The sequence below is a fragment of the Pongo pygmaeus genome, chromosome 23 (assembly GCF_028885625.2).
Source record: "Pongo pygmaeus isolate AG05252 chromosome 23, NHGRI_mPonPyg2-v2.0_pri, whole genome shotgun sequence".
NCBI lineage: Eukaryota > Metazoa > Chordata > Mammalia > Primates > Hominidae > Pongo > Pongo pygmaeus.
This window is the reverse complement of record NC_085931.1, coordinates 57,913,853-57,936,630: the sequence shown is the minus strand read 5'-3', so window position 1 is coordinate 57,936,630 and position 22,778 is coordinate 57,913,853. Positions and strand designations below refer to the sequence as shown.

Below are 22,778 nucleotides of genomic sequence, written 5' to 3'. Positions count from 1 at the left end.
CTGAATTCTCAACAGGTCTTTCTCTGGCCTTTACTCTTTGAGGTGACAAGCTGGTGGAGAAACCATGAGTTCTGGGGCCGGGAGAGCTGCCACATCACGGCCTTGACAGGCAACCTGGGGGAATCACAACAGTAACGTATGGTGGTGTCGCCAGAGGGCATTTGAGAATTACAGGTGATAATGTAATTACCTGCTTAGCACCGTGTCTGACACGGTGAACCTGTTACTAGTCACCGTCATCTTCACTGACAGAGTCTTGCTCTGGCTAGCACAGGACTTACACTTTCTATAAACGCACAAATGGTGGCATGCATGAGCCAGGAAAGAAACCGCGTAACATCAGAATAAGGCATTCCTCGACAATGAATCAATTTGTAAGCAGAGATTTGTTTTTCCCAGCTTGTGACACTGAATTGGAAATACAAAGAAAACAACAGATCACAGAATATACCATAAGGATCTCCTAACTAAATGCCATTAAGCTTTTAAAGTTCATTAACATTTCTAGGAACAAAATAAAAATTATGCATAACATACAACAGCAGCCAGGAATGGTGAAAACTACACGAAAAATGAAGCTCCGTCAGATCAGTCTTGACCATGCTCCTCTGCATGGCTTTAAAGGGATTAAGAATCAGACCCAGGAAAGAGAGTCCATGAAATTTCTGAAGCTTTAAGCGAAGTGTGGGGCCAGGCGTCTGTCTGGGGAGAAGAGGATCCACAGTCTTCAGGACATTCCCAAAGGTGCCGCCTCCAAACCACAAGAACTCCTAACACAAAGCAGGCACCCTCTGCTGGCTGTAGCTGACTTGGGTGAATTTAGTCTTAAGAGTTTTCAAAGGTGCTGGTTTGAATTACTCAAGTTCCTGGATATTAAATTATGTGGCATTTATATTAGGAGGGCTAAAAGTGGGAGGATACCTCTTATGTATTTGTTGGTTTATTTCCTCTTAGAGCCAGAACCACTTCAACAATGACTATAATTTTAAAACTGGAAATGAAGAGAAACTCATTTTTTAAAAAAGAAAATGAATTGGGAAAAACATGAAACTGCATTTGAGTGGAATAGAAATAGAACTTGTTCTCTGAAGGAAAAGGTCCAAATTAACAAGGACAAAAATCCCAACATCTCAGCCTTGAGGACCAGATTCAAATGAATAGGAACTCTGGCTATGTATCATTAAGAAAAGCCAGATACTGGAGAAAGGAATCCTTTGATTTAACTATCAGCTGCAGGCATAAAAACCGCATGACCAAGTAATTCCACGGTGGGCTCTGAGACAGCAACTTCCAAAGCTGCCTGTAGTCCAGAGGTAGAATAGGAGGGACTAGAACTCTGGAACTGAAACGGTGGGGCCTCACAAGCCACTTAACCTCTCTATATCCCTTCTTCTAAACTAAGAGCAGCAGTATCTACCTTACAAGGCTGCTGTGAGAATTAGGGAGATATATGGTAAAGTTAATCAAACTGTAAATTTAACTTAGGTGAATTCATGTAAGGTAGAAAGGCAGGCAGGAAGCAGAGCCCCTTATTTATCCCCATAATTCCACATCATTTAAACTACATACTGGCTTTGGCTCCAAATAAATGGAAGCCAGGATTTAAAATCAAGGAAAGTCTAGGCGTGGTGGCTCACACCTGTAATCCCAGCACTTTGGGAGGCTGAGGCGGGTGGATCACGAGGTCAGGAGATCCAGACCATCCTGGCTAACATGGTGAAACCCCATCTCTACTAAAAATACAAAAAAAAAAAAAAAATTAGCCAGGCGTGGTGGCGAGCGCCCATAGTCCCAGCTACTCAGGAGGCTGAGGCAGAAGAATGGCATGAACCTGGGAGGTGGAGCTTGCAGTGAGCCAAGATCACACCATTGCCCTCCAGCCTGGGTGACAGAGCGAGACTCCATCTAAATAAGTAAATAAATAAATGCAAGGAAAAACAAACAGGTTAATTCTTGGATGTTGAGTATCAGAGTCCTCAAGTCCTACTGACTTCAGGGACTATGAGGGTAATTTTGACTCCCCACAATTTCACTTTAAAATCTAACCCAACCTATCCACCACCACACACACATAACACTTGGCCTGGAGTGAAAACTCAATAGATGTCAGATACTATAACACAATATACAAAATGCTTCCCCAAAACCAGTGTGTTGGTAACATAGGAGCGGACTGCAGGCTGGCATGGTCTGATGGGGGAGACAGTGAGAAGGAGCCAGGAATCAAGAAAACGGAAAGCAAGGTCCCAAAGACAGGCTCAAGGCCAAAGAAAGGGCTGACTTTCTGCTTGGGGAGCTTATGATGATATACGGGTTCCACATCATTGTTTTACAAGGAATGCTAACATCGTCCTCTGCATAAATTACATCAGGGACTTGCAAGATGCTGACTCAGGCACTGCATTTCCACAAAATGGCCCAAACTAAGCCCTCTACTGCTGCCTCCCAAAGGGGTCCACACACACATAGGGGCTGAGGAGCAGAGTTCTGTATGGGAAGTTCCCAGCACACCAGGTCCAGTGAACCATTGGGCACATGCTTGCTTCTCCCACACTAGCACACTCTAAGCACGAGGCCTGCAGTCCACGGGTTCCAACCCAACTGTTCAATTGTTGTTTTACCACACATGTGCATGCATGCGCGCGCGCACACACACACACACACACACACACACACACACACAGAGACACACACCCTTGTCTTTGCTGACTTTCTAATCAGGCCAGCTGAATAAGGTACCTTTAGGTTGAAAACTCACATGTCAGTACTGGAGAGTGTATTAATTGCTCCTGGCTCTTCAATTCACTGAGTCACTTAGCATCTTTGAGCTCGTGCACATGTGGAAGCAGCCTTGCGTGTGAATACTAAAGCATCTATCCATGAATGAAGTACATCTGTAAGTACACAGACACAGATGTTTGTCCTGTCAAGCCAATCAAAAGCCTATTAATAATTAAGGTAAAGAAAATACGAAAGACAGAGTAAGACGGCACTGGCACTCTCTCACGTGGTGGTGAGAATATACGCATTCATTTCTTTCTGGAAAACAACCTAGCAAATGTGATCCAGACCTAAAAACACTCACAGCCATTGACTCAGTGACGCCTCTTCTAAGAATGCATCACAAGACTAATCCACAACACGATCAAGGATTGTTTACGCAGCCACCACATGCATTATCCACAGTGAAAAAGCAGAAACTACACAATGTTTGTCGACAGAAAACTGCCGATTACACCTCCTCACAACGAGATAATGAGCTTCCACTTTCTTTTTTAACCTGTTTAACTGAGATATAATTCACATACCACATAATTAAATTATTTAAAGTGGTTTTTCATATATTCACTAAGTTGGGTAACCACCACTACAATCTAATTTTACAACATTTTGCCTCCTCCCAGAAGAAACTCTGTACCCATTAACAGTCAATCCCCCGGCCCCCACATTCTAATTTCTCCACATCCTTGCCAACATCTGTAACTGTTAATTTGTTATTGTTCATCTTTTTGATAGTAGCCATCCTTGTGGGTGTGAAGTGGTATCATGCTGTGGCTTCTGATTTGTATTCCCTAATGATTAATGATGTTGGCCATCTTTTCTTATGTTTATTGCTCATTTGTATATTTTCTCTGGAGAAATATCTATTCAAACACTCTGCCCATTTTAAAATTAGGTTTGTCTTAATACTGAGTTGTACGAGTTCTTTGTATATACTAGATATGAGTCTCTTTTCAGATATATGATTTGCAAACATCTTCTCCCATTCTGGGGAATGTTTTTTCATGTTCTTGAGAGTATTATTTGTAACACAAAAGTTTTCATTTTGATGAAATCCAATTTGTCTATCCTTTGTCCCTTTTGCTTTTGGTGTCATATCTCAGAAACCATGGCCTAACCCAAGGTCATGAAGACTTCCTCATGTTTTCCTTTAAGAGTTTTATGATTTCAGCTCTTACATTTAGGTCATGATTCATTTCATTTTTTTGGTAAAGATTCAGTGCAGTCCCTATCAAAAGCCTATCAGAGAGGCAGCAGTGGAACTTCATCTTTTTGCATTTCAATGTCTAATAACCGTCCCAGGACTACTGGTTGGAAAACACAAATTTCCTCATTGAATTCTCTTGGCATTTTTGTCAGAAATCAATTGACCATAAATATGAAGGTTTATCTTTGGCCTCTCAATTCTCCTCCACTGATCTACATGTCTATCCACATGGCAGCATCACAGTCTTTTTTTTTTTTTTTTTTTTTTAGTATTTATTGATCATTCTTGGGTGTTTCTCAGAGAGGGGGATATGGCAGGGTCATAGGATAATAGTGGAGAGAAGGTCAGCAGATAAACACATGAACAAAGGTCTCTGGTTTTCCTAGGCAGAGGTCCCTGCGGCCTTCCGCAGTGTTTGTGTCCCTGGGTACTTGAGATTACGGAGTGGTGATGACTCTTAACAAGCAGGCAGCATCATAGTCTTGATTAATGTAGCTTTGTAATAAATTCTGATACCAGGATGCATGAGTCCTAATCTTTGTTTTTCTTTTTCAAGACTGTTATGGCTATTCTGGGTTCTTTTAATTCCCAAATGAATTTTAAGATAAGCGCGACAATTTCTGCTAAGAAGCCATTTAGGCTTTTGATAGGGACTGCACTGAATCTTTACATCAATTTGAGGAAGAATGCCACCTTAACAATATTAAGGTTTCCGATCCATAAACATGGGACGCCTTTCCATTTATTTAGATCCTCTTTAATTTATTTCAACAATATTTTGTAGTTTTCAGAGTGCGAATCTTGCACTTCTCTTGCTGAATTTATGTCTAAGTATCTCTCGCTCCTTCTGATATAAGTGGATTTTCCCAGCTCCATTTTTTAATATTTCATTCCAAGTGCATAAAAAATGTAACTGATTTTTTAATCTTGATCTTGCATCCTACAAACCCGAATTGGTTTATAAGCTTTCATAGTTTTCTAGTGGATTCCTTGGGGATTTTCTACACACACGATCCTGTCATCTACAAATAGAGGTAGTTTTGATTTTTTCCACTCTGGATGACTTTTGTTTCATTTTTGGGCTTAACTGCCTTAGCTAGAACCAATACTAAAATAGAAGTGGAGAAAGTAGACATCCATATCTTACTCCTGATCTTAGGGGGAAAACTTTGTCTTTTAAACTAAGCATGATGTTAGTCACAGAATTTTCATGGAAGCCTTTATCAGAGAGGAAGTTCTCTTCTATTCCTAGTTTGTTGAATGTTTTTCTCATAAAACGGTGTTGGATTTTGTCAAATGCTTTCTCCACATCAACTGAGATGATCATGTAGTTTTTGTCCTTTATTTTGTTAATACAGTGTATTACACGGATTGATTTTCAAATGTTGAACCATCCCAGCATTCCTGAAATAAATTCCACTTGTAATAATGCCTAATCCTTTCAATACGTTGCTAGATTCAGTTTGTTAGGACTTTGCTGAGGATTTTTAAGTCCATTGTGATAAGGAATATTGTTCTATAATTTTCTTTCCTTGTTACGTCTTCATCTCACTTTGGTCTCAGAGTAACATCGGCCTCATAGAATGAGGTGAAAAGTGTTCCCTCCTCTTCTATTTTTTGAAAGAGTCTATGAAGAAATAGTGTTAATTCTTTGTTAAACCTTTGATAAAATTCACAAGCGAAGTCATCTAGTCCTACAATTTTCTTTGTGGGGATTTTTGAAATTATTATTTCAATAATTAATACTAATTAATAACAAGTTAACATTATTTAAATTACTGATGAAAATTAGTTCATTATTAATTTTAAATTGTTAATAATTAATTCAGTCTCAAAGAGAGACTTATTTTATGGAATTGGCTCACACAATTGTAGGGATTGGCAAGTCTGAAATATGTAGGGTAGGCTAGCAGGCTAGGAACTCAGTCAGGATTTCCCATGATGCAGTCTTGAGAAGAATTCCTACTTCTTCAAGAAACTTCATTCTTCGAGCTCATGGCCTTCAACTGATTAGATTAGGAGGCCCACCTACATTGTGGAGGGTAACCTGCTTTACTCAAAGTCCACCGATTTAAATGTTAATCACATCTAAAATACATCTACACTGCAGCTACAAATAGATTGGAGTTGGACCAAACAACAGGGCACCACAGCCCAGCCAAGTTAGCACAAAATTAACCATCATAGTCAATTTTGGCAATTTGTGTGTTTCTAGGAGTTTCTCTGTTTCATATACACTGCCTAGTTTGTAGAGTTGTTCATAGTATTACTTTAATGCTGTGTATTTCTAAAATTTCTCATGAATTTAGTAACTTGAGTTTTCTCTCTCTCTCTGGTCAGTCTAGCTACAAGTCTGTTTCACTTATTTCTGTTCTAGTCTTCATTATTTTCTCCCTTCTGTTTGTTTTGGCTTTATTTTACCCTTCTTTTTCTAAGTTTCTGAAAGTAGAAAGTTAATGATTTGAGGTCTTTTTTAATATAGTCCGTTACAACTATAAATTTCTCTTGGATCACTGCTTTAACTGCATCCTATAAGTGCTGATATATTGTGTTTTCATTTTCTTCATCTCACAGCAATTTCTAATTTCCCTTATGATTCCTTCTTTGACCCACTGGTTATTTAGGGTGTGTTCTAAAATGTCTACATATTTATCATTTTCTTCAAATTTCCTTCTGTTACTGGCTTCTAACTTAATGCCATTGTGGTCAAAGAACACACTTTGTATAAACTCCATCTTCTCAAAAGTATTACGGCTTGTTTTATGGCCTAGCACATGGTCTATTCTAGAGAATGCTCCACAAGCACTTGAGAGGAACATGCATCCTGCTGCTGTTGGGTGCAGTGTTCTGTGGATATCTACTAGATCTAGTTGGTTTTCTGTGTTTATTCTTCTAGTTTCTTGCTGATTTGTCACATTTTTCTAGCCATTATCGAAAGTAGTATGTTGCTACTTTTAAAAAACTTATTTTTTAAAAATGTTGACTGACACTAGAAAATGGTTGGATACTAAGCAAAAAGCAATATTGAAAATGTGCATGCATAATATAATAACTACTATGGAAAATAATCTACAGAGTAAAAGGCCAGAAAAAAATCAGCCAAACGTTCAAGTGACAGCTTCTGGGATGGCAAAGCCATACTGTTATTAAACTTTCCAATCTTTTAAACAGTAAGTCCATTACCCTAATTATTTCCAAAATGTTTTTAACTAGAGAAAATGAATATATATGAGTCGTGGGCAATGCAAAGATGTGGTACCTGCACAGTCAGTTCAGGGGCTGCAAAGCCAGTAACCTCCACTTTGCTATTCCACACACGAGCAACCCCAGGGAGCTCTCTGCTTGTCTCACGTGGGTCTAGAACTGCCACAGAAAATGTGCTATGCTCAGATGCTTTGGTTTTTACCTTTCAATGTTTCTGAGATTAACTGTGGAGCACAAAAGCACCTAAGCTATGAGGAACACTCAAGAAGTCAGGCAAAGGATGTATTTGGCAGTAGCCTTGGTTTAGACAACATAAAAAAAACAAGGTAGAGGGAAGTAAAATTTAAATGCAAACAATGGAAAGCTAAAACAAATCATTCTAAAGCTACAACTTATCAATGAGAAACTAGCACCAGCTCTTCTTTCCCTCACTGTCACTCAAAGCTCTATTAATACTCCGATAATGGAAATAAGCAAAAGAATAACTATGCTGCTAAAATCCAGCTGTGAGCATGTTCTCTGCGTTAGTCCTCTCATGTGACCCACTGGCTGTAGGGATTTTACCTGCCATCCCGACCACATACTAATCACAACCCTAGCAGTCCTCCAGCTCCAGGAGCCATATGCTAGAATGTCCTCTCTGGGTAACTACACGTTTAAGAACAATCTATATTTCAGAATCTGACTTACAAACAGGAATATAATGGTTTTTTAGGGGGGTTTTTTGTTTCTTTTTTTGAGATAGAGTTTCGCTCTTGTTGCTCAGGCTGGATGGAGTGCAATGGCGCAATCTTGGCTCACTGCAACCTCCGCCTCCTGGGTTCAAGCAATTCTCCTGCCTCAGCCTCCCAAGTAGCTGGGATTACAGGCATACGCCACCAGGCCCGGCTAATGTTTGTAATTTTAGTAGAGACGGGGTTTCACCATGTTGGTCGGGCTGGTTTCTAACTCCTGACGCCCACCTCGGCCTCCCAAAGTGCTGGGATTATAGACATGAGCCACCGCGCCCAGCAAAATAAATATTCTTAATGTTCTTAAGTAAATGCACTATTTATTCTAATCCTATTGCACATTTGTAATTTAAGAGAAAATGATATAGAAAATCAAGTCAATTAGATATTAAACATACTGATGGTGAGAATCCATTGTAAACACTCTTCACCTTCCAAAATGTGGTCCTACTGCTCCTCTGCAGCACAACCAACATCCAGTCACTCCGAGTTCTCCGTCCAAAGTACTCAGTCAAGACATCCAGTCATTCCGAGTTCTCCGTCCAAAGGACTCAGTCAAGACATCCAGTCACTCCGAGTTCTCCGTCCAAAGGACTCAGTCAAGACATCCAGTCACTCCGAGTTCTCCGTCCAAAGGACTCAGTCAAGACATCCAGTCACTCCGAGTTCTCCGTCCAAAGGACTCAGTCAAGACATCCAGTCACTCCGAGTTCTCCGTCCAAAGGACTCAGTCAAGACACCCAGTCACTCCGAGTTCTCCGTCCAAAGGACTCAGTCAAGACACCCAGTCACTCCGAGTTCTCCGTCCAAAGGACTCAGTCAAGACATCCAGTCACTCCGAGTTCTCCGTCCAAAGGACTCAGGCAAGACATCCAGTCACTCCGAGTTCTCCGTCCAAAGGACTCAGTCAAGACATCCAGTCACTCCCAGCTATCAGTCCAAAGTACTCAGTCAAGACATCCAGTCACTCCGAGTTCTCCGTCCAAAGGACTCAGTCAAGACATCCAGTCACTCCCAGCTATCAGTCCAAAGTACTCAGTCAAGACATCCAGTCACTCCGAGTTATCCGTCCAAAGTACTCAGTCAAGACATCCAGTCACTCCGAGTTCTCCGTCCAAAGTACTCAGTCAAGACATCCAGTCACTCCGAGTTATCCGTCCAAAGTACTCAGTCAAGACATCCAGTCACTCCGAGCTATCAGTCCAAAGGACTCAGTCAAGACATCGTCATTCCAAGTTATCAGTTCAAAGGACTCAGTCAAGACTGTTTCTACATTTAAATAGCACAGAGGCATCAAAGATGGGGAGGGGGGCAAATACTTCTTTGTTTCTTGCTCTGCTAAAAATGTTTAAGCTAAAATACAATTTTCTGCTTAAACTGTGGAATTCAAGGTGATGGAATAATGCTCCTTAATTCAAAATCAAATTTAACATACTTAAAAGTAATATGACAGTCGCTGTTTGAAAAGTACAGGCTTTACTTAAAAATTACACCATGCCTAAAGGAATGAAAAACTAAAAAAAAAAGATTCACCAACACTGGATGGTTTCAGAAATTATGCTACCTGATCTCAATAGAGTATTACGTACAGAAGGTAGAAATGATTTTTATAAAGGTTTCTTAATACAAAGAAAAGCCTATATTATAAGGTTAAATGGGAAAAAAAACATGAAACAAAATGTTATAGATAATATGCACTTGACTATGTAAATACAATGCATAGAAAAAAAGACTTAGAGGAAATACAGAAAACAGCTGCTTATGCACAGTGGTACAGCGGCTGCCTGGTGGCCATACACAGGACAGTAACCCCTGAGTGAGCGCTGAGTGGGCAAGTGCCCCGCACCCTGGCTCAAAGGATGGGCTGGAACCACAGCTCAGGCTCCAGGCTAGATGAGTCCTCCTTCCTCCCAGCCCAGACCTAGACACTGGGACCCTAGCAACCTAGAGAAGAGACCCAGGCTAGCTTCGAGGCCCAGCCCTGGGCGGGGCAAGAGATGGGGAAGGGCCCAGACTCATACTGCTTGCCACACGGAGGTGATACCATGGTGCCACCCCCAAGGAACTGAAGTAGAGCCCAGGACTCTCCCCATGCAAATAGCCACTGGTCTCTTGGGAGCAGAGAAAGTAGAGAGACCCTTCTCCAGCCCTCCCAGTGTGGCTTTGTGGGGAGAAAGGATCTTAATCAAAGGGGAGGCTGCACAGTGAGGAGATAGGCTTCAATAAGTCTTCTCAACAGTGGGGTGGCCAAGTATTTTAATTGCTTCCTTCATAACTTAGCTATATTTTCCAGTATCTCTATACTGTTTCTAAAGCCATGTTTTTACATTACTCTGTAACACTGAAGGAACATACTTCAAAATAATAAGAGCCAATTATGACAAACCCACAATCAACAGCACACTGAATGGACAAAAGCTGGAAGCACTCCCCTTGAAAACCAGAACAAGACAAGGATGCCCACTCTCAAAACTCCTATTCAACAGAGTACTGGAAGTCCTTGCCAAAGCAATCAGGCAACAGAAAGAAATAAAAGGCATTCAATAGGAAGAGAGGAAATCAAATTGTTTGCAGTCAATATGATTCTATACCTAGAAAACCCCATAGTCTCTGCCCAAAAGCTCCTAGATCTGATAGCTTCAGTAAAAATTTTAGAATACAAAAATCAATGTACAAAAAGCAGTAGCATTTCTGTACACCAACAATGTCCAAGCTGAGAGCCAAATCAAGAATGCAATCCCATTTACAACAGCCACAAAAAGAATAAAATACCTAGAAATACAGCTAACCAGGTAACATATAAGATCTCTACAATGAGAATTACAAAACACTGCTCAAAAAAATCAGAGATGAATATACAAATGGAAAACCATTCTATGCTCAGGGATAGGAAGAATCACTATTGTTAAAATGGCCACACTGCCCAAAGCAATTTACAAACTCAGTGCTATTCCTATTAAAATACCAATAAATGACATTTTTTGCAGAATTAGAAAAAAAAAAAACTATTTCAAAATTCACAAGGAATCAAAAAACAACTTGAATAGCCAAAGCAATCCAAAGCAAAAAGAACAAAGCTGGAGGCATTACAATATTCACACTTGTGAATATACTTGTGAGTATACTTGAAACTATACTTCAAGGCTACACAAACAAAAACAGCATGGCACTGGTAACACGGCACAGTAACAAAAACAGACACATAGACCAATGGAACAGAAGAGAGAGCCCAGAAATAAAGCCACACATTTACAGCCATCTGATCTTCAACAAAGTCGACAAAAACAAGCAATGGAGAAAGGACTCCCTATTCAATAAATGGTGCTGAGATAACTGGTTAACCATACACAGAAGATTGAAACTAGACCCCTTTGTTATACCAAAATCAACTCAAGATAGATTAAAGACTTAAATGTAAAACCTAAAACTGTAAACATCCTGGAAGATAACGTAAGGAAATATCACTCCAGACACAGACCCTGGCAAAGATTTCATGACCAAGATGCCAAAAGCAATTGCAACAAAAACAAAATTTAACAAATGGGACTTAATTACACTAAAGAGCTTCTGCACAACAAAAGAAACTATCAACAGAGTAAAAATACAACCTACAGGAGAGAATATTCGCAAACCATATTTGCATACCATCACACACCAGTCAGAAAGACTATTATTAAAAAGTCAAAAAAAACAGATGCTGTGGAGGTTGCAGACAAAAGGAAATGCTTTTACACTGCTAGTGAGAATGTAAATAGTTCAGCCACTACGGAAAGCAGTTCGGCAATTTCTCTAATAACTTAGAACTACTGTTCAACCCAGCAATCCCATTACTGGGTATACACCCAAAGGAATATCAATCATCCTACCATAAAGACACATACACGTGTATGTTCATCACAGCACTATTTACAATAGCAAAAAACATGGAAACAACCTAAATGTCCATCAATGGTGGACTGGATAAAGAAAATGTGGTACATATACACCATGGAATACTATTCAGCTATGATAAAGAACAATATCACATCCTTTGTGGCAACATGGATGGAGATGGAGGCCATTATCCTAAAAGAACCAACGCAGGCACAGAAAACCAAATACTGCACGCTGTCACTTATAAGTGGGAGCTAAATATTGAGTACACATGGACCCAAAGAAGCAAACAATAGACACCAGGGCCTGCCTGAGGGTGGAGAGCGGGAGGAGGGTGAGAATCGAGAAACTACCTCTCGGGTACTTCGCTTATTACCTGGGTAACTAAATAATCTGTACACCAAACCCCTGTGACTCACAATTTACCTATATAAAAAACCTGTACATGTACCCTTGAACCTAAAATAAAAGTTAAAAAATAATAATAATAACATAGTGGCCGGGCACAGTGGCTCATGCCTGTAATCCCAGCACTTTGGGAGGCCGAGGTGGGTGGATCACTTGACGTCAGGAGTTCGAGACCAGCCTGGCCAACATGGTAAAACCCTGTCTCTACTAAAAATACAAAAATTAGCCGGGCATGGTGGCACACACCTGTAATCCCAGCTACTCAGGAGGCTAAGACAGGAGAATCGCTTGAACCCAGGAGGCAGACGTTGCAGTGAGCCGATATCGCACGACTGCACTCCAGCCTGGGCAGTCATGAGTGCCCAGAGTGCCCTGGCAACAGAGTGAGCGCACTGGGCAACAGAGTGAGACTCCATCTCAAAAAAATAAATGAATAAATAACATAATGTTAACTTCAAAAAATAAATAAAAATTATATATTGTTTCAATGTTTAAACAAATACTAATAAAGTGCTCTATAAACACAAAAACTTTCTGTAGGGATCCAATTCAACAGAGTTTCTCCAATTCACGAAGCTTCTCTGTGCAAAGCATGACACACGCATGCGACACAGTCCCCAGATTCGAGGAGCAGCAAATCTACCTGGGACAGGTACAACAGGAAAAAAGAAAACAGAGCACACAACAGGAATGAAACAGAATCACAGCCTCCACGAGTTTTAGGGAATATATGGAAATTTTACCTTTCCATATATCCCTTCTAAAAAGTTAAGGTATAATTGTCATAGGACATGACTAAATGATTATTAGAATGGGAGAATACCCAGCTTTGAGCTAGGCACAGTGGCTCGTGCCTGTAATCGCAGCACTTTGAGAGGCCAAGGAAGAAGAATTCCTTGAGTCCAGGAGTTTGAGACCAGCCAGGGCAATATAGCAAGACTCTCCCTCTACAAAAAATAAAAAATTAGTCAGGCATGGTGGTACATGCCTGTAGTCCCAGCTACTTGGGAGGCTGAGGTAGGAGCATCACTTAAGCCTGGGAGGTTGCAGCTGCCATGAACCATGATAACGCCAGTGCACTTAGCCTGGGCAATAGAGCAACACTCTGTCTCTCTCCTTCATTCATACATACATACATACATACATACAAACAAACAAACACATACATACCTAATACTCAGCTTTAAGCCTAGAAGAAAACATCAGCGTGTGCATCCATTTTAAGGGGGTTAAACAGCTGCCATAAAGGTTCCCTCTTACGACAGGGAATTTGGCACTGGGTGCGAAGGCTGTCAACACTGCAGGTGTGCTGGGCTATGGGGAAAACAGCAGCACCGGGGAATTTATTTGTCTTTACAAATAATTTCTACACTCAACATCCCTTCTTATCTGAGTTTTTATCACAGTTTGAGAGTTAAGAGGCAGAACTCAATCTCTTTAAATTAATATAAGATTCAGTAAAGTCTACAAAAAAAAAGAAGAGTGAAAGATAACGACAAGTGTTGACCAGGATGTGGACACACTCCTGCAGGAAGGGGAAACATACGCTCCTCCCACAATGCTGTGGGCAGGGAAAATGGTGCCGCCACATGGGAAAGCAGTCCGGCAGGTCCTCAAAAGGTTAAACAGAGTTACCATGTGACCCAGTAATTCTCCCAGTTATATACCAACAGAAATGGCAACACATATCTACATGAAGACTTGTACACGAATACTCATAGCAACGTTATTCCTGTTAGTCAAAATATTAGTCAAAAATGGAAACAATATTAGTCGAAAAATGAAAACAATCCAAGTGTTCACCAACGGATGAGTGGAGAAACACAACGTGCTGCGTCCGTACCCGGAGCCGTTACCTGGCTACAGAATGAAGGAAGTACTGATTCACGCCGCGTGGATGAACCTTGAAAGCATGATGCCGAGTGGAAGAAGCCAGACACAAAGGGCCACGCACCATGTAATTCCACTCACGTGAAATGTCCAGAAGAAGCAAATCCACAGACACAGAAAGCAGATGAGAGGCTGCCTGGGGCTAGTGGACAAGAGAAGAGGGAAGGATGGGGAGTGACTGCCAATGGGTATAGGATTTCTTATGGGGACGATGAAAATATTCTAAAAACAAATGTGCTGATGGTTACACTACTCTAAATATTCTAAAAATCTTTCAACTTTACACTCTAAGTGGGTAAAAGTGATGGTTTCTAAACTGAATCTCAATAAAGCTGTTTTTAAACAGCAGTAGTAAGTGCAGCTGCATGGAGGTTGGGAGTGGGTGGGGGACAGAAGGAAGGAGAACGGTGACTGCTGGAGTCAGATGACGGGCACGTGGGTTCTTTGGACAATTTTCTTGATTTTGTGTTTGAAACTTTCCGTCATAAAAAACTATTTAAAATAAAGTTGCAAGAGGCTGTGGTCCACTGAGTGCAATCTTCCCCCAGCACAGAAACATTCAGGCCCCCATTTCTGAGGGAGGGCAGGGAGCTGATGTGACAGTTTGCTTGCCACTATTCTTCAGCCTGTTTTTGGCAGGTCACTAGCAAGATCCCCACTATCAAATGCTTTGACCAATTTTCAGTCTCCATCCCTGTGAGCTCTGCTGACCACTCCCTCCCTCCTGAAGTTGTCCCCTCCCTTGATTTCTGTGATACCTCAGGCCTGGCCTTTGTCCTACCTCTGAAACCACTTCTTCTCCATTTCCTTACCACACCGCCATAGCTCTCCCCAGGGCACGCACTGGTCTGACAGCCTGCACACATGCACGCACACATCCTCTTCCTTGCCTCCTGTCTCCACCCACATCTTCTCCAGGCCCCCAGTGACTGGTGGGTGGCAAGAGTGTGGCCGATGGAGGACACTGCTGTGTGGGTTCCAGGAAAGCTTCCGAAAACACATGGGCTCAGGTGACGCGTGCTTTGGCCTCGGCCATGCACCCCGCACCATCTCCCTCTCTCCAAACCTAGGACAGGGACCCAGCAGAGGTGCAGCCACCATTTTAAACAGAGGAAAGCCACAGGCAGTAACAAGGAAAGTGACAGTACAATGATCACCACAAGAGCGACGCATACTGGACACTTCCTCGTTCCATACCTGGTTCTAAGCTGTTTTTGCCTCACTCAGTCTTCACACCAACCAAGAGACTGGTGCCATGACAATCTCCATTTCGCGTCCATTGCAGAGATCACTGAGGCACCCAGGCCGCCTGCAGCTCTTCAGGGGCAACGCCCGGATCTGGACCCCAGTGGTCAGGCCCCAGAGCTGCACTGCATCCTTCACAGATCCCGATGGCGGCCCTCAGCAGCAGGAGCCACCTGGACTCTCAACGCCCAGACTCCTGCATGGGAGAGCACCACAAACCTCCCTGTGGGACAGCCCCATTGCCAGCTCCTTGAGTCACAGACAGTCACACCTTGGAGACCCCTGACACATCAGAGAGCCACTGGATCCTGTGACCTGCTGCATTCCACTCTCTCCAGACACACACATCCACAGCCACGACTGTCAGCACCCATTTCCAGGCCGACAATTTCCACACTAACCTCCACTGCAGATCTCCTGCCAAGGCCCGGATCCCAACAGACTCTTCTACTTGATCACTGCCGACAGAGCACGCTCAGCACATCCTAAATCAGAACCCCCATCCCGCCTCCTCAACCCGCTCTTTCTACTCCATGTCTCATCCTGGCAAACGGCACCACACCCCTCACAGGGCCAGAAATCTAGGAGGTCACTGGATTTTTCCTTCTCGTTCACACTCCCCTCCGCTCGCACCAAGCCACCTTGGTGCCCTCACAGCAGCCTATTTGACACCCAGGACCAGGCCCTCCTTTCGGGCCCAGTCCTCCCTCAGCGAGTCTCCTGCCTCCGCCGGCCTCTGGTCTGGGCCCGCTCCTGTCCCCCTCAGTGTCTCTGGACCAGGTGTCGCTCCTCTGCTGTTATAAACTCTAAGATGCTCTGGATCCTATGTTATTCTCATCCTAGACCTGCCTTCTTCCATGGCCTGAACTAAGTCCAAAGTAGCATGTGCCTTGCTGTTTCCTCTCACTTCCAAAAGATTAGACTAAAAAGTGTGTCTTCTGCCTGTTCCTAGCTGAGTGTCGTCTCCAATGGGTGTGCGAAGCGGAGTCTCCTCCACACTCTGCCCGCCCCGTGGGTCAAGGACGCCATCTGCAGGAACAAGCACCCACACTCGGCTCTGACCTGGAACAGGCACATTCAAGCTTCAGCACGTTTACCACTATGTGCCTCTAGTTTCTTCCCCACTCCCTAAAGCTTCAACCTCTGAAATGTATGAGCTGCGAAACCTTCCTGGCATAGAGGACTTCTCCGTGATCGATCTCTCCCATCACATCATACCCTCTCGCTTCGTTTTCACTTGTAGAGTTTTCTCCCCAAGCTTCGGTGATGTCGAACTGGCTGTATTTACTGGACTTCACCGTCTTCACGTGCTTTGCACGTGGCTGCCCCTGCCTCTGAGGTCACGAAAGATCGCTTGACCTCTTTCTCCAATGACAGGCACCTCCAGGGCCTGAGTGAGACTGGTGGGTGCCACTCAAACAGAGGTTAGTTACAGATTTGTTCCCCATTTGCTTGGAGAGGTTGAGGCTAGCACTAGTGAGGAGTGTGCAAGTGGGTTTGTGTCTCTGTATGGTTATGTGTGTGTGTCCGCATGCATGTGCCTGCACGCCTGTGTGCACAGCGTGTGTGTGTGCAAATGCATGCGCTAAACATGCATTTACAGACTCTGCATCCACCAACAGCAGGACCAAACTGCCCTTCCCAAATAGTGGCGAGCTCCACGAGGAGACCTGGGATGCATACCATGTATTCCTGACTCAGGCCGGCAGTGTCCTGGCACCCACAGAGACCCATCGAACCCTGAGCCACCTCTGATCACACCTCCACCAGCTTGAGCATTGCTCCCCCACTACAAACTGCTTCTCTGACTCTGACACCCTGGCCAGCCTCCTGCTGAAGATGAACATTCTCCTCTGTGCTGGGAAGCAGTTCACCTAGTCAACTGCTCTGCCTTCGGACCAGGTCCTGTGTGTCAACCTCAACCAGGGCAGCTCTCATTAGTTGCTTAGCAATGAGACAACCTCCTATGAAATCATAACTGGAAACAAAGTGTCAGAGGGGTTGCAATACAATTCACTACATGCATATATCCTCATCCTCGGGGGATAATCTGTCCTCGGGTAAAGCTCATCTCTCCAGATTACAGCAAGGATGGGAATCTGAAGCCCACCACATCCTTCTTTCCAAGTCAAAGAACGTAACACTGAGAGGGCTCTGAGCGCCAGCACGTGCAGAGTCAGAACCTCCCACTGACAGCCAGAACGAGGAGCCACTCCCGAAGAGCTGCTCCTACTCAGGACCAATGCCACGCTCCAGGATTCCCCACCTCCCGTGGAACCAGTGGGAGCATGTGGCAGGCCAGGAGCTGTGGATCTTTAAAGGCTCTGGACTCATGGCGAACACACATCCCCAGAAAGAGCCCAGCTCCCACTCAGGCATCACAGATATGTCTGCTATTGCCTGAAAGCCCGTGGAGAAATCCCACACCCCGGGGATTTCTTAAACCTTCGATTAACTGGGATGCTATCCTGTACTTCAAAGAAAGAGGAATATCCAAGTAACAACGCAAGCTCATCCGCAGAACCAGGCCAGCTGCAGCTCTCAGGAGGTAGCCACACCCGGGCTAGTGCCACAGGCAGCTGCACCAAAGGTGTATGAGCGGTCACATGATAACCTGAACGCTGAGGCCCAAGGACTGGCAGGTGCTCAGGTGTCGAAACCCCAGAATCCCATTACCAGGCTCTGTTCTCTGAAGGAACAGTCAATCTTGAAGATCTTCACTAAGCAGAGCATCTGAGATTTACTGGCCTGAAGACCCAGCAAACTAAGAGTTCAGCAAAACAGAACAGCCTCTCTGGAGGGCACCCGTGCCTCTGCCGGTGCTGGAGCCTGCGGGTCCCTCGTCTATGAGCTTCCCCAGAAACTCTCCAATCTCATCCACGCAGCTGCCAGAATGAATGTTCAAAGACAAGAACCTGAGCACAGTGGCGGGGGGTTTCGCACGCCCCTGGGACTCGACCCCAAGCTTCTCCTTCTCAGCACTGCAGCCCAAGCCACCCTGCCCTTCCTCCCAATGCCACTACTTGTCACTGCATCTTGGATTCCAGGCCGGCCCTCCTGCTGCCCTCTCTGAATGCCCGGCCTCAACCTAGCTCCTCCTCATCCCACGAGACATGGCTAAAACGTCACCTCACCCTGGAGGCCTCCCCGACCCCTATAAGGGGACAGGTCCTTACAGCAGCCCAGGCTTCCTCTTGATAATGTGAATGTTAATTAATTTAATTAAGACTTTAAATTACTCATCTAAAATCTGTCTTCCGTGCTACAACCACAAACTCCAAGAGGGCGGGGATCAGGCTTTCCTTGTTCTCCTGCCCCGCTCCCACAGCACAGGGCCAGGAGATGCTCCGTCGACACTGGCTGCATTGAACTGAAATCATCTCCCCACCCCAGCGCTCTGCACCACACCCAGCACCAGGGCAGGTGCTCCATGAAGGGCTGTGTGAATGACTCAACTGCAGCCCCATAAGGAAGCTGGATAGCACACCACGCAAGTTAAACGCTTCTTTACAACATTATGAAAGACGGACTTGGACTATACTAATGAACATTCCCCAAACCTAGGAAGCTAGATCTAAAAAGGACTACAAATGCAATAATCACATGTGAAATCCGAGACCAAACTTCTTTTTTTTTTTTTTTTTTTTCCGAGATGGAGTCTCATTCTGTCATCCAGGCTGGAGTGCAGTGGCACGATCTCGGCTCACTGCAACCTCCGCCTCCCAGTCTCAAGCAATTCTCCTGCCTCAGCCTCCCGAGTAGCTAGAACTACAGGTGCATGCCACCACGCCCAGCTAATTTTTTGTATTTTTAGTAGAGACGGGGTTTCACCATGTTAGCCAGGATGGTCTCAAACTCCTGACCTCGTGATTCATCCACATCAACCTCCTTAAGTGCTCGGATTACAGGCATGAGCCACAGCGCCTGGCCCAAACATTTTTATATGTCCACTTAATAGTTGACTGACAGAAATAAATGGTATGTTTTACACAGATGTTCGAAAGTGACACCGTATACCCAATGTGTAGTTGTGTTCTGATGTGTGCACACATGTGTGCGTGTGCGTGTGTGACAGGGATGCAGGAAGGCAAGGAAAGTGTCTCTGAGCTCATCTGAAGACACCACTTATACGACACAAATTCCATTTTCTCCAGGCTTTCTTTCTTCTGGACAATTAAGATCGTAGTCATGCCCCTTCGTCCTGTCTTGCAGACAATCAGGCAAATGCATTAAGAATCACTTAGGTCTTACAACAGAAGTTGGTGGTAAAGTAGTTAAAACAAACTTATTTACCACATTAATTAAATGGTCTATTTAACATGGAATATCAATTCTCTAATCACATCTCAGTTGAACTTCTCCTTTCAATTAACAACTCTGAAGTCTACTGACAGAAGTCCTACTGTTCTAGGATCATTAAGAGCATTTTCATTATCTGTCAAATGAGGGGTAAGAGGCAGAAAAGCAAGCACCCTCAGGAGTGGCCTCTCCCCTACTTAAGAGATGATTAGGGAGTGAGCCGCAGCAGCTCTCATTAGTTGCTTAGCAATGAGACAACCCCTATGAAATCGTAAATGGAAACAAAGTGTCAGAGGGGTTGCAATAAAATTCACTACATGGATATGTCCTCATCTTCCGAGGATAATCTGTCCTCGGGTAAAGCTCATCTCTCCAGATTAAAGCAAGGATGGGAATCTGAGGCCGACCACAACCTGGAAAGGCTAAAAACACCATGTCATAACCACAGGCCAGCACCAAGTCCAGAAGGCTTGCAGGAAGACAAAACCGGGTTTAAATTAAAATGCTGTGACTAAACAGTGCAGTCCCCTCTTTCCTATTTATTTTTTATCCATAGATGCATTAAAAAGCAGATCCTCACTTTTATTATCAGAGGTTTTAACTTAAAAACATATTCAAAACAGATTAAGTTATATTACAGTTGATTGTGATAAAGGAAAAATATGCAGTAAAGAGAAACAGCATAAAAACATAGCCCAACCTAAACCACTGTTCAACCAATTATCTCACAAGTAATTAATACTCTCATAAAACCAAATGTTACTAGTATAGCAAAAGTAGAAAAGTGATGAAATGCCACAGAAACGCAATTAAAGAAGATTTGATTTTCAGCTTGTAAGCAAAATATGTGACTGATACTCTATCACCTTAACCTTATCCATTTAAATTCAAACCACTGACCGGGCGTGGTAGCTCACGCCTATAATCCCAGCACTTTGAGAGGCCAAGGCGGGCAGATCACGAGGTCAGGAGTTCAAGACCACCCTGGCCAACATGGTGAAACCCCGTCTCTACTAAAAATACAAAAATTAGCCGGGCATGGTGGCACATGCCTGTAGTCCCAGGTACTCAGGAGGCTGAGGCAGCAGAATCGCTTGAACCCGGGAGGCAGAGGTTGCAGTTAACCGATATTGCGCCACTATACTCCAGCCTGGGTGACAGAGCAAGACTCCATCTCAAAATAAACAGATAGATAAACAGATAGACAGAGAGACTGATTGATTGATTGACTGACTGATTGATTGATTGACTGAAACCATTAAAGCCAGTAGTACTGTGATGGCCTTTAGAATAAACTACACTCCCTAAATATATTATCTATCTTCAAATATTGTTAAAAAGAAGATATTAATCATTAAAACTGCAACTTAATGTCTTCAGTAGTTGAGCATGTGGATTAAAGACATTTTGGAAAGCTGTTGTCGATGAGAAAACTATTATTCTCTAATATTACCTATCATTAATAACATTAAACTTAGTAGCAATTTTCAATATTGTTATAATTATACACAGTAACACATAGCAAGTCCACTAAAGTTCACATTTAATGTTTGCGAGAAATCTTACCTATGTATTCACAAATGAAGACCACAAAGAAAGGAGTGACGAGATCATTTATCCCCTGAACGTATCCACTGGCCGGGTGGCGGATTGCCCATATGAACAAGATCCTTTCAAAAATCTGAAAGAAAATGGAACAGGTGGTAAAGCAAAAAGTAAACATGGCAGAAACTTTAAAATGAAAGCATTCTATTACTTAAAATGCATACTGTATTTTTTCATTGTTCCTAATATTAAGATACAAATATAAACAAATATCAATGCTTTTTTTTTTCTTTTTTTTTTAAGACAGGGTCTTACTCTGTTGCCCAGGCTGGAGTGCAGTGGTGCCATCTCAGCTCACTGCAGCCTCTGCCTTCCAGGTTCAAGCAATCCTCCCACCTCAGCCTTCCAAGTAGCTGGGACTACAGGCACGCGCTACCATGCCTGGCTAATTTTTGTATTTTTTGGTACACACAGGGTTTCACCACGTTGGCCAGGCTGCTTGTGAACTCCTGACCTCAAGTGATCCACCCGCCTCAGCCTCCCAAAGTGCTGGAATTACAGGCATGAGCCACCACGCACAGCCCTCAAGACAATTGAAATTTGATTTAAAAAAAAAAAAATTAACTATTTATTGTCTCACAGGCAATGTGCAGCATTTCACCAGCCCCTGGCTCAGTCTGTCCCTGATCTGGCTCTCCCAGCAGACACTCTCTGCTCCTCCACACCCCGGGGGGCCACCGTGCAGCAGCACCTGGCCGATCAGTGGAGACTTCCTCAGGGAGGGAGGCGTGGATGAGTGAGCAGGCGAGCAGATGAGTGGATGGACAGGTGGGTGGATGGATGCTCTAAATTTCCCTCATAAAGTAAACAGATTTCTTTAAACCTCTGAAAAGTTATCACTATTCAACAAGACAAACTTAAACATCTTCCATCATTTACAAAATCTTAGCAGGTATTCAGATACCCAGGCCAGGCATGAGGGAGTCATCCCGGCCTCCTCCCTCCAATACTCTCAATATATTCAGTGGTCCCTCTCTCCACCATCTCTTACTCCCACCCACTCGCTCCCATCTTCACTCATAAGGAGGGTTTTATTATACCAAGGTGCAACACAATCCTGTCGCCCACACCGTACACGTGCGCATGTGCACAACTGGCTGAAGACCTCTGCATGCTCCTCACCTCCCAGGACAGAGCCCCCACCACCACCAGCACAGGCCCAGTGCAGTACCCCTGGCCCCTCGGTCTGGTCCCTGCCCCAGGGTCTCCCCAGCCAGCACCCACATTGTGGCTGCACTGAGCTACAGCATTCTTCCCCAGCTGAGCCTGCCAGCGATCAGCCCATACTCCTACCGCTACCTGGAAAGCCTGCCACTCCCGCACCCTGGGTCTCGACCCCCCTGAGTGATCAGCCCATACTCCTACCTGGAAAGCCTGCCACGCCTGCACCCTGGGTCTTGACCCCCCTGAGTGATCAGCCCATACTCCTACCTGGAAAGCCTGCCATGCCTGCACCCTGGGTCTTGACCCCCCTGAGTGACCAGCCCATACTCCTACCTGGAAAGCCAGCCATGCCTGCACCCTGGGTCTCGATC

The 22,778-nt window shown here is 43.9% G+C and overlaps 1 protein-coding gene across 3 annotated transcripts in view; it reads right to left on the bottom strand.

The window, feature by feature from the left end:
- Nucleotides 1-22,778, bottom strand: part of TBC1D22A (TBC1 domain family member 22A) — a 421,784-nt gene that overhangs the window by 248,025 nt on the left and 150,981 nt on the right. For all 3 annotated transcript variants that reach the window (XM_054469452.2, XM_054469457.2, XM_054469458.2), the window contains exon 8: nt 21,205-21,319. In XM_054469452.2, coding sequence (XP_054325427.1) covers nt 21,205-21,319 — 115 coding nt within the window. The remainder of the gene's footprint in view (nt 1-21,204; nt 21,320-22,778) is intronic.